The 16,940-nt window shown below is 40.2% G+C and overlaps 1 protein-coding gene across 1 annotated transcript; it reads right to left on the bottom strand.

Annotated features, from left to right (window-relative positions):
- Positions 1-739: 739 nt before the first annotated feature.
- Positions 740-8,473, bottom strand: SMLR1 (small leucine rich protein 1). Its single transcript, XM_040239205.1, is given in 3 exon segments — positions 740-1,324; positions 8,232-8,382; positions 8,384-8,473. Coding segments are annotated over 3 exon segments (327 nt in total). The 3' UTR covers positions 740-1,238.
- Between the last annotated feature and the right edge of the window lie 8,467 nt (positions 8,474-16,940).

Below are 16,940 nucleotides of genomic sequence, written 5' to 3'. Positions count from 1 at the left end.
TTGGGTCAACCACATGATCTTTTGCAAGTTTCTATATCACTACATAAATGCATTTCTTTCAGGTGAACAAATTTATTGTTTTATAATCAGTCTTAATAGCCTGTTGGATTCATATGCAAATATCGGTATATAACCAGACTTAACACTTAGGACATGTTAAATGTCTTTTAACTAGGAAACTGTGATGAGCAAGGTTCTGATTTTAACTACTACTTTAAATTGAATGTTTCTTCTCAGTTACCTAGATTGGCTCTTTGGGGGTTCTCACTGAAAGAATCCTGGTAGTGAAATTTTTCTCTGTCCTTTTTTTTTTTTTTTCTGGCCTGCCTCCCACCGCATCCCACCCCCATTCCACCTCTCTAGATCATCACAGAGTAGCACTGACATTTATACAGTACCATGTGTAAAACAGCTAGCTAGTGAGAAGCTGCTGTATAGCACAGGGTCTCAGCTTGATGGTTGCTGCTAGTGAAATGTTGACTTCTTTCCACATTTAGAAATGCTCCCTGATGTTTGGTTTTTGAGACAAGGTCTTGAGTTATTCTCCATATGAGTTCCATGAACATTGTGTTCTTTACTTTTCTCACCAAATGGCCAGTATTTCCGAGTGGTGTCATGCTGAAAGCTACCTTCATGATGATCCATACCCAGTGAAGAGAGGCTCTTGTTGTGGGTTCTCACAATGTTGTGATTTGCAAAAGCAACTGGAAAAGGGAAGAAGCAAACCAAGGGCCAGAAATAATGCCTGAAAAGGTGACATTTATGCCTTGCTGAATGTCAAGAAGAGGAAGTGAGAACCACAGTGGAATCCACAGGCACTCATCTTTTGCTATTCATTTTATCTCTACCAGAGTTTCTTCACCTCCAAAGTCAGAATAATGCCAGCTTCCACGAAATTATGTAATAATGATGCTGAAGAATTTTAGTTTGAAAATAATGCCCTTCAGAGTAGACATGGTTCTATAAAAGTTTGTTAGAAACATTTTTAAGTATCCAGTCCATAGACCATCCAACACAATCTTGGGACTCTGAAGAACTGCTGGTTAAGCTGAGTCTCATAGCTGTCCTCTTGGACAATAGCTGCCACTTTTCAATATAGTTCAGACCAAGCATCTTAGTGTTCTTTCTATCTCACTGTGGATCTGGTTTATTAACCTACTTTATCGCTAAGCCATTGACTGTTACTCTCTGACCAGCAGAAATCTGCTGTGCTTTGGCCACTGATGAGTCCCTGACAGTCACGTCCACTTCTTTCTCTGGTAGAGAGGAGAGCCAGCATTGAGACTGTGTTGGTGATCAGGAGTCTGTGACAGTTCTTCATTAACTGAAAGGAAAAATACTAGTTAATACTTCAGAGGCAGCTGAGTGCCGCTGGTCGTTCACAGCTCCTAAGGTGTGATTGGCCAGCACGTCTCTCCTGGTGGCTACAGAAGTCACGGCTGTCACAGCAACCACTACTGCAGGATCTCTCCTTTGCTTCTCAGCCTCTCCCAGAAGAAAGGTAAATGCTTATTTCTAAAGAATGGTCATGGTTAGACTGGGCAAATTACCACTGTAATAAAAGTCGTTACGTGTTAAGGATATTTTATATTCAGTAGATTAAATGTTGATTAAATGTATTAAGACTTCCACATTCAATAAACATTTATTAAGCCTGTCTAATGTAAGGCCTAGGGATATGGAAATGAGTAAGAGAGGGTTTCTGTCCTGCTCCTCCCCAACAAAAATGTGTTTCAGCATTTAGTCTTTAGACAAGTCATATTTGTCTCCTCTTTACCTTTTGGTACCTTTGACTGAAAACTGAGATGCCAATTTTCACTTAATCCTTTAAAATATAACTTCACTTAAAGCTACTGAAATATTAAAACTTATCGGTGACATAATTACAAACTGGTGGCATTTTCTAATCCCCAGTTTCCTCCCTCTGTAACATTTGACATGAGCTCCCTTCCCGTGACCCCCACCCTGATCATGCTCCTCCCCTTGGCTTTTAGTATGTAGCATCTTTCTGTATATCCTTATCTGCTCTGGTACTTTCACCCATTACCTCTCTTGCAATAATAAATTTGATCTTTAGCCCTGAAATCCTGACAGTTATCATTTGAGATCTTCCTGATACATCAAAAAATACAGCCTTCTTTCTGACTACCACCAACACGCATACCAGAAACTATTGTTACTCTTAAAAGTTTATTTTCAGAATTATAATGAATCAAATTATCAAAGCCAGAGACAGGAGTTTATAATCTCATAGGAGATAATGCATGTTTATAGCATTGAACCTGAAAATATTCTTTTTGGCCCACGTGTCAAATCCTAGCAATTTATTCCTTGCCAGACACTTTATATGCCATGTACCCCAGGACATGAGCACTTTCTCTAACTTTCCGTGATTCCACACTGCTTGTCATCTTAGTCGAGAGAGGGTACATTTACATTGGAGGCTATCAGGTCTTAGGTTACACAAGCCTCAAGTTTTAACAGCTAATGTTTGTTGATCACTTTGGTGTCAAACACTGTGAAAAGACCTTTGTGGGTCTTATTTCTTATGTTGTAGTCACTTACTCTTAATTTACAGATGAACAAATGAAGGTATAGAGAAATCAAATGAGGCAGTTTGCCCAAGATCATAGAAACTGATGGATTTAGGATTTGATCCCAGGCAGTCTTGACTCCAGAGCCCATACTCTCAGCCACTCAGTTTCACTGCCTTTCCAAATAGATTATTGCTAGTTCAAAGGTATTGCTTCAGATAGCCCATGCCTTAGGTTATAGACTCATTGCAATATGTGATTTCTTCCCTCATTCTTCATTACCAAAGATGCTTTGAATGAGGAGCCAGGATACAAATTGTAGAACTGAGAATAGGTGATCTGAATAATAACACTGAATGAAGAGAACTAGAAGCATGGAAAACTAGGGGGGAGAGACCAAAAGGAAACCCATCATTCCTCAATAAGCTATCTATCCTGTAAACCAAGTGTCTGTGTCAGGCTCAATGCAGAGAGCAAGAGAAATAGCTCGTAATACTGAAAGAGCTTGTAATTTGGCCATTGTTTCATTTTAATGGAACTTTTAGGAGAGCATAGAGAGATTAGACAGGTGAGAATTGGCAAGTGGCCCTGAGAACATCAGAGTTTGTAATTGAAGATTATTCTGCAAGCAATGACATTGTCTCTGTTGGGCCACAGGTGAAGAAATGTAATCTCCTTGATTCAGAGATAAATCTTCATGCTGAGGAATCACCATCATCAATAATTACCCTGTTAAAGAGATTGGTCCATCCCCTCAAGATTTTTGTAAAATTCTTGCCGCCTTTAAATTCTCCCACCATTGGCTCTCATGTTGGTGATGAGCTTATTTGCCTGGGCTGAAAGTATTCATTCAGCAGATACCCACTGAACACCTACTCTGTGTTCAATACTCCAGGGGTAGTGTTTTAGCTGAGAGGGCTATTTCTGGAGCCAGATACCCTGTCTCTACCATTTTCTAAGTGACCGACCTTGGGCAATTTACTTAATTTTAAGTAAAATTTTTAGAATTTATTTTTAAGTAAAGGTAATTTTGTCTGGAAGTTTAATATGGCTACTGGCTTCCCAGGTGGCACTGGTGGTAAAGAACCCTCTTGTCAATGCAGGAGATATGAGAGGCATGGGTTCGACCCCTGGGTCAGGAAGATCCCCTGGGGGAGGATATGACAGCCCACTCCAGTATTTTTAGCACACGCAGGTATATTTTAATGATAGTTATTATAATGACACAAACACTCTCTTCTGAGAATTCATATTAATAAATCAGCAGGGATCTTAATGACTGAATGTTGTTCAGAAAAGGCACTGTTAAAAACCTTAAGTGTATTACCTCACTTAATCCCCACAGCAACCCTACAGCTACATCCTGCTATTCTATTTTACAAGTGAAGAAATGGAAGCTTCAAGAGGTTAGGTAGTATGCCACTTAATTCGACATGTATCCTAAGTCACGTGGCTGCTGCTGCTGCTGCTGCTGCTGCTAAGTTGCTTCAGTCGTGTCCGACTCTGTGCGACCCCGTAGATGGCAGCCCACTAGGCTCCCCTGTCCCTGGGATTCTCTAGGCAAGAATACTGGAGTGGGTTCCCATTTCCTTCTCCAATGCATGAACGTGAAAAGTGAAAGTGAAGTCTCTCAGTCGTATCCGACTCTTAGTGACCCCATGGACTGCAGCCTTATTTGTGTCCAACTCTGTGCAACACCATGGACTGTAGCCCACCAGGCTCCTCTATCCACAGAATTCTCTAGGCAATAATACTAGATTGGGTTGCCATGCCTTCCTCCAGGGGATCTTCCTGCCATTGAACCAGTTTCTCTTATGTCTCCTACATTGGCAGGCGGGTTCTTTATCACTAGCACCATGGGACAGTGAATGTAAATGGATTATTTTATGGAAAGGCAATGCCAAAGAATGCTCAAACTACCACACAATTGCACTCATCTCATATGCTAGTAAAGTAATGCTCAAAATTCTCCAAGCCAGGCTTCAGCAATACATGAACTGTGAAATTCCAGATGTTCAAGCTGGTTTTAGAAATGGCAGAGGAACCAGAGATCAAGTTGCCAACATTTGCTGGATCATCAAAAAGTGAGAGTTCCAGAAAAACATCTATTTCTGCTTTATTGACTATGCCAAAGCCTTTGACTGTGTGGATCACAATCAACTGTGGAAAATTCTGAAAGAGACGGGAATACAAGACCACTTGACCTGCCTCTTGAGGAACCTGCATGCAGGTCAAAAGACAACAGTTAGAACTGGACATGGAACAACAGACTGATTCCAAATAGGAAAAGGAGTACATCAAGGCTGTATATTGTCACCCTGCTTATTTAACTTCTATGCAGAGTACATCATGAGAAACACTAAGCTGGAGGAAGCACAAGCTGGAATCGAGATTGCCAGGAGAAATATTGATAACCTAAGATATGCAGACGACACCACTCTTATAGCAGAAATGTAAGAAGAACTAAAGAGCCTCTTGATGAAAGTGAAAGAGGAGAGTGAAAAAGTTGGCTTAAAACTCAACATTCAGAAAACTAAGATCATGGCATCTGGTCCCATCACTTCATGGCAAATAGATGGGGAAACAGTGGCTGACTGTTTTTCTGGGCTCTAAAATCACTTCAAATGGTGATTGCAGCCATGAAATTAAAAGACACTTACTCCTTGGATGGAAAGTTATGACCAACCTAGACAGCATATTAAAAAGCAGAGATATTACTTTGTCAACAAAGGTCTGTCTAATCAAAGCTATGGTTTTACCAGTAGTCATGTATGGATGTGAGAGTTGGACTATAAAGAACGCTGAGCGCAGAAGAATTGATGCTTTTGAACTGTGGTATTGGAGAAGATTCTTGAGATTCCCTTGGACTGCAAGGAGATCCAACCAGTCCATGCTAAAAGAAATCAGTCCTGGGTGTTCATTGGAAAGACTGATGTTGAAGCTGAAACTCCAATATTTTGGCCACCTGATGTGAAGAGCTAACTCCTTTGAAAAGACCCTGATGGTGGGAAAGATTGAAGGCAGGAGGAGAATGGGACGACAGAGGATGAGATGGTTAGATTGCATCACTGACTCAATGGACATGAGTTTGGGTAAACTCCGGGAGTTGGTGATGGACAGGGAGGCCTGGCATGCTGCAATTCATGGGGTCGCAAAGAGTCGGACACGACTGAGTGATTGAACTGACTGATTGAGCACTCTAATCACTTTCTATAAGGATTGTTTGCTATGTTAAGAGAGCTTTTACACAGTTGATTTAGTCATGCTTTGACAGACCAGTCAAGAATCACTGCTCCCTCAATGGAATCTTTTGACAAATGCATATGTTATGATCTATTGAAGATTAGAGTACATACTTAATAATTTTTCTTTAAAGCCCTCAATTTTAGCTATATTTTTCTTCAACTAATTGTTATCAAATATGTTTTATTTTTAAATGCCCAACCTGTAAGATGAATTGCATATGTTTAAAAAAAAAAAAACAAGAAAGGTTAGGTAGTGTGACCATTGTTACAGAGCTGAAGTTCAAACTCCCATTTGGTTTGACCCTTTCACCTGAGATCTTAACAATTTCATTGGTTAACCTTTAACTTACTCTGATTTCTCTAAATCCTTTCTTTTTTTTCTATTGCTAACCACCAAAGCGTATATATATAGTCACTCAGTCATGTCGGACTCTTTGTGACCCCATGAACAGTAGCCCACTAGGCTCCTTTGTCCATGGGATTCTCCAGACAAGAGTACTGGAGTGGGTTGCCATTTCCTTCTCCAAAAAGTTCAGTGAGAGATGCCTAGCCACACTGCACATTTTCAATACTTTAGTTACCTGTTTGAGAATGTCAATTGCTGAAGGTCAGAAACTGATCACTTTTCCTGACCTTATTTTACATCTAACTCCATACAAAACTTTCAGGCTTTCGAGAGACACAATTTGTTTTTCATAGTGACTGCTTTTGGCAATGTTGGTTATTTTAGCAAGCAATTTGTTTGTGATCAGGGTGATGGTATTTTGAGTGGCTTTGAACGTAGCAGTTTAGAAATCTCAGGACTTGGGGAGGTAAGATCATCAAAACTTTCACCCACGGAGAGGTGACATGTCCATGGCAGAGGCTGATGAAGGGTTGGTGATGGAAAGTTCAAGAATTGGACCTCCACCTCAAGAGTTTACTCAAGGCAATGGAAACAGATTGAAGAGTGCAGGATGTTAGGGAATTTCCTTTCTTCCTTTGTGAAAAAATTGATGTTCTCTACATACTAATTAAATTTTCATGCACTGTTACCTCCGAAGGCTTGAAATGTGGGATTAATGATTACGATACCTCCACATGCTTTCCATCACATCTTAAAATGCATCTCTTGCCTGATGGACTAGGATGTATGAGGCAGGCAAGATAAGTTTCTGTTTCAGGATGCAAAACTCTGGGGTTCTGTGAACACACTAGTTAATCTGTCAACGTCCCTTTCTTCACAGGACAAAATAGGAATGATAATACTTGCCATAACCCTGGTTGCAAGATTGATGACATGACATTTGACCATCTGTTTATAGTTTTTAAGTGGGAGTTGCTAAATAGAGATTCAAACTGGTGATATTTTATTTGGGGCCAAGTGATCTCTTTTGCCCTCAAACTGGAGAGAAGATATACAACTGCTTGCCCTTAGGAAAACAGTTATAGAAAGAACTATAATTTTAAAAGCTATATGTTCTCAGGGGTTTTTTTTAAATAAGAAAGGGAAATTTGGAATTGGATTGGATCCACATAAAAATGAAGGCATGCCTTGTCTAAGGTTGTCTGCTCGCACTGGAAAATGTAATCAGGAGTGACTCCAAAAAAGGATATGCAGATCCTAGATGGGAGCAGAGAGAAGCAAAGGAGGGTGAGAAGACGGACTTCAGATTTGTTTTTTGGTTAACACGACATCATCCAACTTAAGGAATATTACTGGTTTTTGTTGATTTTACTAAAATAGCTATTAACCTCTATATTAGTCGAACATTTGGGTACATTATTATTATTATTAATGCTTAGTCAATCAAACTACAATGTAGTTTCATTCTTTTCAGTTACAACAGAATAAATAGTCTCAATCTGGGACCCAGCAGCCTGTGGCCCAACCACTTTAAGCGTCCTGAGGTTTCTTTTTTTCTCCCCACCTTAAGACCACAGTTTCATAGTAAATTCACACCAAGCCATCAGATATCTATTAGAGCTTGATGTTTACCAAACATTCTGATAGCACAATGATGGCATATTTCCTTAATAAAAGTTTAATGGATGAGAAAGAAGTGTATGTGCACACACTCACAGGGACTTACACACACATTCACCCCTGTCAGGCAGACATAGCAGACCATGTAACACTGTGTAATGTTTGTGAATCTATTGGCCTGAGAGAGAGAAGCAGTCATGTGTTCAAATTGCTGATTCACAGTTCATCTGTCTTTGGGGGGCTGCAGTGAGGTATCCCTGCATCAAGCCTTCAGAGCCCAGTGTACCATCCAAACTGCTGGTGAGATCAAACTTGCCATGTTCCCCCGTGAAGGTATCTTAAGAGGGCATTTATTGAGGAGTCCCTGCACACTAAAAAAATGTTGATTCCAGGCCTCCCAGAAAGACAGATAGTCCATGGACTTGTTTCAGATGTGTGCCATGGGAAAGGACCTCTAACCCCTGCCCTGGGTGGCTTCTCACTTACCCTCCATCAGCTTAATCCTGAAGTAGGCAATGAGAAGGAGCAGCAGCAAAGTCACAGGCAAGAAGATGCCAGAGAACAGGAACCAGCCTGGAAGCTCTCTCAGGAGCTCTGACAGCACAGGGCTCATTGCCAGTCTCACAGATCCCCTACCCCGGGCCAGTGGGGTTTGCACTCTGGGTGAGGTCAGCTTCTCTTAGAGGCTACACTTGTTTTCTTCTGGGGTTCTGGCCTTTGCTCAGCATATCTCAGTGGAACTTTTTGTGGACTTTGCTCTATTTAAACAGCCCCATGAATTCTGAGAGGATTGCTGGCAGGTTACTCTGTAACTCAGTTACAAAGTATAGTGGAATTGAGAGTTGATTCTCCCAGGCAATTCCAGAGATGACTGTTTATTTGGTGAGGTTGGGAATGACACTAGGAGCCCTAAATTTCTTTGTATTCAGTTTATTTTATTTGAAAAGTACCTGACTTCAAGCAAACCTGTTTGTTATATATAGGTGTGTATGTGTATGTGTTAGTTTGTTCAGTCATGTCCAACTCTTTGCAACCCCCTACACTGTAGCCTGCCAGGTTCTTCTGTCCATGGAATTCTCCAGGCAAAAATACTGGAGTGGGTTGCCATTTCCTTACACTACCAATATATTCCCAGATGTAGAAAAGAACTTTTCCTACATTTTCTAAATTTCAGAGAAAAAAATCACCATGTTAATGTACCTGGGTCTAGAAAACCTGAAATTTCCTTCATACAGAGTTCTTTCCATTTGTAAAAACTCTTCCTAGTATGTCCTGCTCTGAATGCTTTTCCAAGCAGTACACTGGTTTATTCAGTTATTTGACAAATACTTAATTCTTCTATAACCCAACCTTTTGACTAGATGCTGGATGTATAAGAAAAAATCATGGTAGCTGCCTTCTGAGAATGGAGATGGACACGGAAAGAGAGAATGGCTGCAAGACACGATGATGGAATGGGTGGTCACCCAGTCCCTGGCCTTCTCCCCTTGCTGCATCAGTTTGTGCTTGCTGCTTTAGCAGCTGGCACCCTCCAGTCTTCTGCTCGAACATTCCTGTGGTGCTCCATTGGCAGTAGAAGGTGCCCCCTGAATGACAGTGATGTGGCTTATGTGGTAACTACCAAGTTTCTCAGAAAAGACTAAAAGGGCAAGGGTAGGAGACTGTGTTGACATTGGCTCATAAACTGAGTTGAGTCGCCATTCACTTAAGCTTTAGTGAAAAAAAAAAAAAAAAATGAAGATACTGATTTACTAAACTAAAAGCAACTAAAAAGTCACTTCTTTTTAAAATAAATTTAATTTTTTTAATTGGAGGCTAATTACTTTACAATATTGTATTGGTTTTGCCATACATCAACATGAATCTGCCACGGGTATACATGTGTTCCCCATCCTGAAGCCTCCTCCCACCTCCCTCCCCATACTATCCCTCTGGGTCATCCCAAAGCACCAGCCCCAAGCATCCTGTATCCTGCATCGAACCTGGACTGGTGATTCATTTCATATATGATATTATACATGTTTCAATGCCATTCTCCCATATCACCCTGCCCTCACCCTCTCCCACAGAGTCCAAAAGACTGTTCTATACATCTGTGTCTCTTTTGCTGTCTCACATACAGGGTTATTGTTACCATCTTTCTAAATTCCATATATATGTGTTAGTATACTGTATTGGTGTTTTTCTTTCTGGCTTACTTCACTCCTTATAATAGGCTCCAGTTTCATCCACCTCATTATAGTTTTGGAAGTTTTGGCCACAGCAATCAGAGCAGAAAAAGAAATAAAACAAATCCAAATTGGAAAAGAAGAAGTAAAACTCTCACTGTTTGCAGATGACATGATTCTCTACATAGAAAACCCTAAAGACTCCACCAGAAAATTACTAGAGCTAATCAATGAATATAGTAAAGTTGCAGGATATAAAATCAATACACAGAAATCCCTTGCATTCCTATACACTAATAATGAGAAAATAGAAAGAGAAATTAAGGAAACAATTCCATTCACCACTGCAATGAATAGAATAAAATACTTAGGAATATATCTACTTAAAGAAACAAAAGACCTACATATAGAAAACTATAAAACACTGGTGAAAGAAAGCAAAGAGGACACTAATAGATGGAGAAATATACCATGTTCATGGATCAGATGAATCAATATAGTGAAAATGAGTATACTACCCAAAGTAATCTATAGATTCAATGCAATCCCTATCAAGCTACCAACGGTATTTTTCACAAGGCTAGAACAAATAATTTCACAGTTTGTATGGAAATACAAAAAACCTCGAATAGCCAAAGCAATCTTGAGAAAGAAGAATGGAACTGGAGAAATCAACCTGCCTGACTTCAGGCTCTACTACAAAGCCACAGTCATCAAGACAGTATGGTACTGGCACAAAGACAGAAATACAGATCAATGGAACAAAATAGAAAGCCCAGACATAAATCCACACACCTATGGACACCTTATCTTTGACAAAGGAGGCAAGAATATACAATGGAGAAAAGTCACTTCTATAATGAAAAGTCTCCTAGAGAATGTGGAAATTTTGGGGGGGGGGATTTTTCATGTTCTAACCTTCCCCATGGCCACTTGGGGCCTGCCTTAGTGAGTGGCTGGCAGACTCTACCAAGGATATGCTGTTATCACTGCCTCCGGAATTATCTCATCAAGGGTTTCACGTGGCTATGCAGAGTCCTTGTCACAGCTGTGAAGTTGTCACCCTAATCTATAAAACAGTAGAATGGGGAGGGTCTCTGGGCTGCTTAGCTGGCTTCCTAAGCAGTAAACAGTAAATAGACTTCTGTCAGACCTATCCCTGAATATTTCATATTTTATTATAAAGGACATTGCTTTTAAAATTTTGATTCCTGGTTGTGGCTGGTATTAAAAGTTTTCTTCATCTATGAAAAATAACACGTCACTGGGAACTTTTAGAAGATTAGATATTAGGATTTGTTAAACATCCTTTAGAGCTTAAGAACTTTTTTCAATAAAGGCTGTTTTCCAAATTCACTCTGGTTGTTTGTGTTATGCTAAGTAGGTCTAGCAGATAGAAGGATGGAGATTGAAACACTGGTAATCAGCCTATTTGATTGACCAGAATCTGGAGTGGGGTTCAATAGAGTGTGCAATTTGCTACCATAATGAGAACAAATTCTTTACCTACATTTCAATTCAAAAGAATTGAAAATTCTTTTCAACATGTGGTGGGAATAATCATTAATGTCATTGGAAGATGTATTTCTGTGAAAATAGAGGGACATGTTACTTTAGGGGTTAAATTCTCCTGTTATTTCCTTAGTAGTAAATGACCCCATTGTTGATTTCCATGACAATTTAAGGCACAAGTGATTGCAGATGTTGATATAAAATTTCTAGAGGATGACTTTTACATCCTATTATGTCCTTAGTGACAGATGGACAAAGCCTTTTTTAGATAGTTGTGGCCTATTGAAGGTGATACCAAACCCACCAGGCCTCTGACTTGAATTCTGCATTCATCTGAATAAGTGATAAAGGATGACTCATTTCAGCGACATGCCACAGGGCAGTGAAGGTTCTGAAGTTCATCAATGGAAGAGGCCAAAGTGCCATTGCTGATATCTGGAGAATCAAATTACATAGAGCAGCAAAACCAATACCAAAAAAATTAAATACAAATGAAATGGACACACTTTAAATGAAGTGCTCTGATTTGATTATATGGGTGATGTTTTGCTGATGAAGCATCGCTCACTGTAAATGTAGTCATGACTACTTCGGTGTGAGTCTTTGGGGTTGGAAAGCCTATAGCCTCTGCCCCTTGTTAACTGCTTTTCTGAACTTGGCTCATTAGTGCATGTCAATTAAACTAGTGTCATTTGGCACCAGTACAACAGTCAACACAAAATAAGGACTCTGAAATCATGTGGTGGTAGTAGGTGTTCATTCAGCAAAAAAGATAGATGTGGAAGTGACAATAAAGAATTTGAATTCTTTGTGAACTTTGAGACAAGGTCCATAGGACTTCATTTATTTATATTTCATGTAACTAATATTTATTGAGGGCTTAACATGTGCCTTGGAGGCACTATGAATATAACCATGGGTAAGAAAAACTCCCTGTCCTTATACATTCCAGTGGGGTAGACAGACCATAAGCAATAGTAGGTAACAGTTATTAAACGTGTGAATCGTTCCAGAGAATAGTAGTTCCATGTTCTATCTCTTTTTTTTTTTACTTTTATTTTGTCTTTTTTTTTTTTTCTTGGCTGCACTGCATGGCTTGTGGGATCTTAGTTTCCAGACGAGGGATTGAACCCAGGCCCCCTGCAGTGGAAGCCTAGAGTCCATTAGGACCACCAGGGAATTCCCTTCCATGTTCTGTCTCATTATAGTCTTATAACAATGCCTTTGAAGCAAGTATCAATTCTGTACAGCTCATGAAACTTTCATAACTCATCAATGATCACACTGCTATGAAGTGGTAGGGTTGAAATTTGAACGCAGACCCCAAACATTTATCCACTATACTCTACTGCCTCTCAACCTCCTAGAGATTTAGTGTCAAGTCATGATAAGCACTCTGCAGGAAAAAAAAAAAAGAGAGAGAGAGAGAAGGCAGGACAAGGAGAAAAGAGAATAACTGGAAATTTTACTTTTAGGTGGTGGTCAGGGAAGGAGTATTAGCCTTCTAGAGCTACTGTAACAAAATCCTGCAGACCGCGTGGCTTAAACAACAGAAATTAATCTTTTCAGTTCTGAAGACCGGACATCCAAAACCGAGGTGCCAGCAGAGCTGGTTTCTCTTGAGATCTCTCTCATTGGCTTGTAGATGGCTGGCTGACTTCTTGCTGTATCCTCACATGGCCTCTTCTCCGATCTCAGGCAACCTATGTGTTTCTTCCTCTCCTTATAAGGATTGGATTAGGGTCTCACCCTTACAAGCTCATTTAACCTTAGTTACCTCCCTGAAAGACCCTATCTTCAAATAAACTCACTGGGGGCTATGGCTTCAACATATGAATTTAGGTGGGGTACTCAATTCAGTCCATTATAAAAGATCTCTCTGAAATGCAGGCTTTTGAGCAGAGGCTTGAATGAAATGAAAGATGGAGCCCATGTGCATACGTGGAGTTCTAGGCGGAGGGAACATCGAGTACAAAATCCCTGAGTTAGGACTGTTTTCAGCTTGAAAGGAAGTGCAGAAGTAGACCAATTGTGGCTGGGTCACACTGAGAAAGGGGGAAATTTGTAGAGGATACACTTTTAGGGCTTCCCTCATAGCTCAGTCAGTAAAGAATCTACCTGCAATGCAGGAGACCTGGGTTTAATTCCTGGGTTGGGGAGATCCCCTGGAGAAGGAAATGGCAATCCACTCCAGTATTCTTGCCTGAAAAATCCCATGGACAGAGGAACCTGGCAGGCTACAGTCCATGGGGTTGCAAGAGTCTGACATGACTCAGCGACTACACCACCACCACCACACTTTTGAGAAACTCTGATCTGGAAATGGGACAACACTGATGGTAGCTCAAGAAAATGTGCCCACAGGATGGTCTGTGAAACTCTCATTCTACCACATTTTATTAGACATTGCTTGGAAATGATAAATGTAGAGAATACTGGGGTAAGTAGATTATTGCAAGGTTTCTTAGAGACTTTAATTCAATAGAGTGCATTGTGAATCTTCAAGAGGGATTCAGTATGAGTCTTTTCAGACTTACTGGACCATTGAGGGTTTTTTGCCAGAAGAATCTCAGGAGATTATGGCTTGCAGAACATGCTTCTGGGTATTGGCCACCAGGTAAGGAGATTTTTCCAGATGCTCTGAACATAAAACCTTCCCCTAAGTATCATTTGTGCATGTGTTCTAAGTTGCTTCAGTAGTGTCCAACTCTTTGTGACCCTATGGACTGTAGCCTGCCAGGCTCCTCTGTCCACGAGATTCTCCAGGCAAGATACTGGAGTGGGATGTCATGGCATCCTCCAGGGAACCCTTTCCAACCCAGGGATTGAACCAGTGTCTCTTGCATTTCCTGCATTGCAGGCAGATTCTTTACTGCTGAGCCACTGGGAAAGCCCAAGTATCATCACATAGGATTGGTATTCTTAGGTACAGAACAACAGATAGCAATCAAATTATTCTGAAAAAGTATGTTTTTTTTTTTTTTTTGCGTTTGTTTTTGTAATTATACAAAAAAAAAAAATTGTACAGATTGAGCCCAGCAGCTCAAGAAGCATCAACAATCTCTTATTCATTAAATTCTCCAAGTATCAGCCCAGCCCACCCCACTTTACAGTTATTTTGTTGATAAGGAAATGTTCTTGTCTCATTCATGAACTTTTTTCAAGGTTATTTTGTTCAGAGGAAAATGGTTCTTGGAACAGACCCACTTGAAACAGATTACCTATAATCCCATCATATCTGGGATGGTGACAACAATTTGATGTTTCTGGTCACTAACAGGCTATGACAGGAGTGGGTGGCTCTCTGGGAATCGTTTAAGAGTGAATGTTTGCACCTCAGGGTCTCCAGGGAGAAGAGGGTACTTTGACACCCCAAATTACTTGTTGCTTGAATAAATTTGGGGCACAAGAGATGGAAGTTCTTGTTCAATGCAGCTTTTCTTTCCCTTCATCCATTATGCTTTGGTCAATCAACACAATTATAAAATAAGTGATAAGAATAGAGAGTGATTTATGCTAATTTGAGAGCTAGTAAAGTTTACATTTCAGCACCCTTATTTTCATGGATCCTTCCAAGACCCAGGGAGGGACACTGAAAATATATACATGTGGTCGCATGTTTTGTCAAGTTTGCAAAAGAAAGATATATTAACTGTAATTTATATCTTTCCACTTCAAATTCCTGTCTGTCAAACTCTGTGTCAGGGAGTGTCAGAGCAGTCATGGAAATTTTGGTGGCAGATCTAGGGAAAAGATGAGTTGCTGCTGCTGCTGCTGCTAAGTCACTTCAGTCGTGTCCAACTCTGTGCGACCCCACAGATGACAGCCAACCAGGCTCCCCTGTCCCTGGGATTCTCCAGGCAAGAACACAGGAGTGGGTTGCCATTTCCTTCTCCAATGCATGAAAGTGAAAAGTGAAAGTGAAGTCGCTCAGTCATGTCCAACTCTTTGCGACCCCATGGACTGTGGCCTACCAGGCTCCTCTGTCCATGGGATTTTCCAGGCAAGAGTACTGGAGTGGGTTGCCGTTGCCTTCTCCAAAAGATGAGTTCAGTTCAGTTCAGTCGCTCAGTCATGTCTGACTCTTTGTGACCCCATGAATCGCAGCACGCCAGGCCTCCCTGTCCATCACCAACTCCCGGAGTTCACCCAGACTCACGTCCATCGAGTCAGTGATGCCATCCAGCCATCTCATCCTTTGTCGTCCCCTTCTCCTCCTGCCCCCAATCCCTCCCAGCATCAAAGTCTCTTCCAATGAGTCAACTCTTCACATAGGGACATTTAATTTTGATTTAGGGGAATATTTGTGTGTTTTGCAGCCATTTCTGTATATAGTTAAGTGGTAGCTAGTTGTCTTAGGGCAGCAATGACTTTCAGGGATACTCATACCACTGCCTGTACTGTAATTCACCTTGTGACCCAAATTTTCAGGGGCAAAAGGTCATGTCACAATTTAAACGTGTCTTATGCATTCAGTTTCATCAGTGTGTGGGAAGTGGGAGAGCAATCAGATTTGAAATGTTAGGAGCCAGATTCTGTTGTGGAAAATTCTTCCAAACCTCATGCATGTAGAATTATAAGTGCAAGATTGAATTTCACTCCTGCTCTGTCAAAATGAAAGTTTTCTCCTGCAATGTATTCAGCTACATTTTGGTATTAATTAAGCAGAGTAGAATTTGCCAGAGCTCCTGTGTTTGCAGTAGTACTACAAACAGTAAGTGCAGATTTGTGTGATATTGTACATTTTAAAGATCCCAAAGCATTGGGTTACATTTTAGGGTGTACGATAGATCTTATCTTGACAAAATGTGGCAGTTTGGGTCAAAAGAGTCCCCTGAATTGGGATCTAAGGAAACCCGTGTTCCAATAACAAAAATATATATTCATGAAAGTTCAAAGTATGTAATATAAGGAAATTTGATTATATGACTATATAGCACAATATAATGGCAATTTAAAAGCACGTTTAATTCCTCATGGAAAGCCTTATTTTCAGATTATTTTTGTGTGTTTCAAAATGATGGATTATACCAAAATTCAAATATGATGAAAAGGAAGCTTCCTAGTGAAGGCCAAAATTTAAAAAAAAAAAAATGAAGGATTGACAGAAGCTTCAGAATATGTGTGTATATATATATATATATATATATATATATATATATATATATTAAACAAAGTTTGTTAGCTTTTTAAAATCTGTAATTTATTTCATTTCCCAGTCTATGTAAATATTCGCTTTCATCCAGTATTTTGTTTTTGCAATTTTGTATTCTTTTCCCTGGGGACTTTCAAAACATATGTGCTATAGGCCTGCATTATCTGGGTCTGCTGCTGGTAAGAAGAGAAATGTTCCTAAAGAATAAAGCTTGAGACAAGTACTGAAGGACCTTGCTCTAAATTCTCTAGTTTATGCTTCTTGCCATCTTTTTAGGATACTGACCCCTTCTCCTTGGTCTCTCTGGCTATTTGGGCCTCATAAGTTAGAGGGAGGTGGTGAAAGTGATGCTGCAGACTA

This window comes from Oryx dammah, unplaced genomic scaffold, assembly GCF_014754425.2.
Source record: "Oryx dammah isolate SB20612 unplaced genomic scaffold, SCBI_Odam_1.1 HiC_scaffold_4, whole genome shotgun sequence".
Lineage (NCBI taxonomy): Eukaryota > Metazoa > Chordata > Mammalia > Artiodactyla > Bovidae > Oryx > Oryx dammah.
Note: the sequence above shows the minus strand (reverse complement) of the source record. Positions and strands in the feature narration are given on the sequence as shown.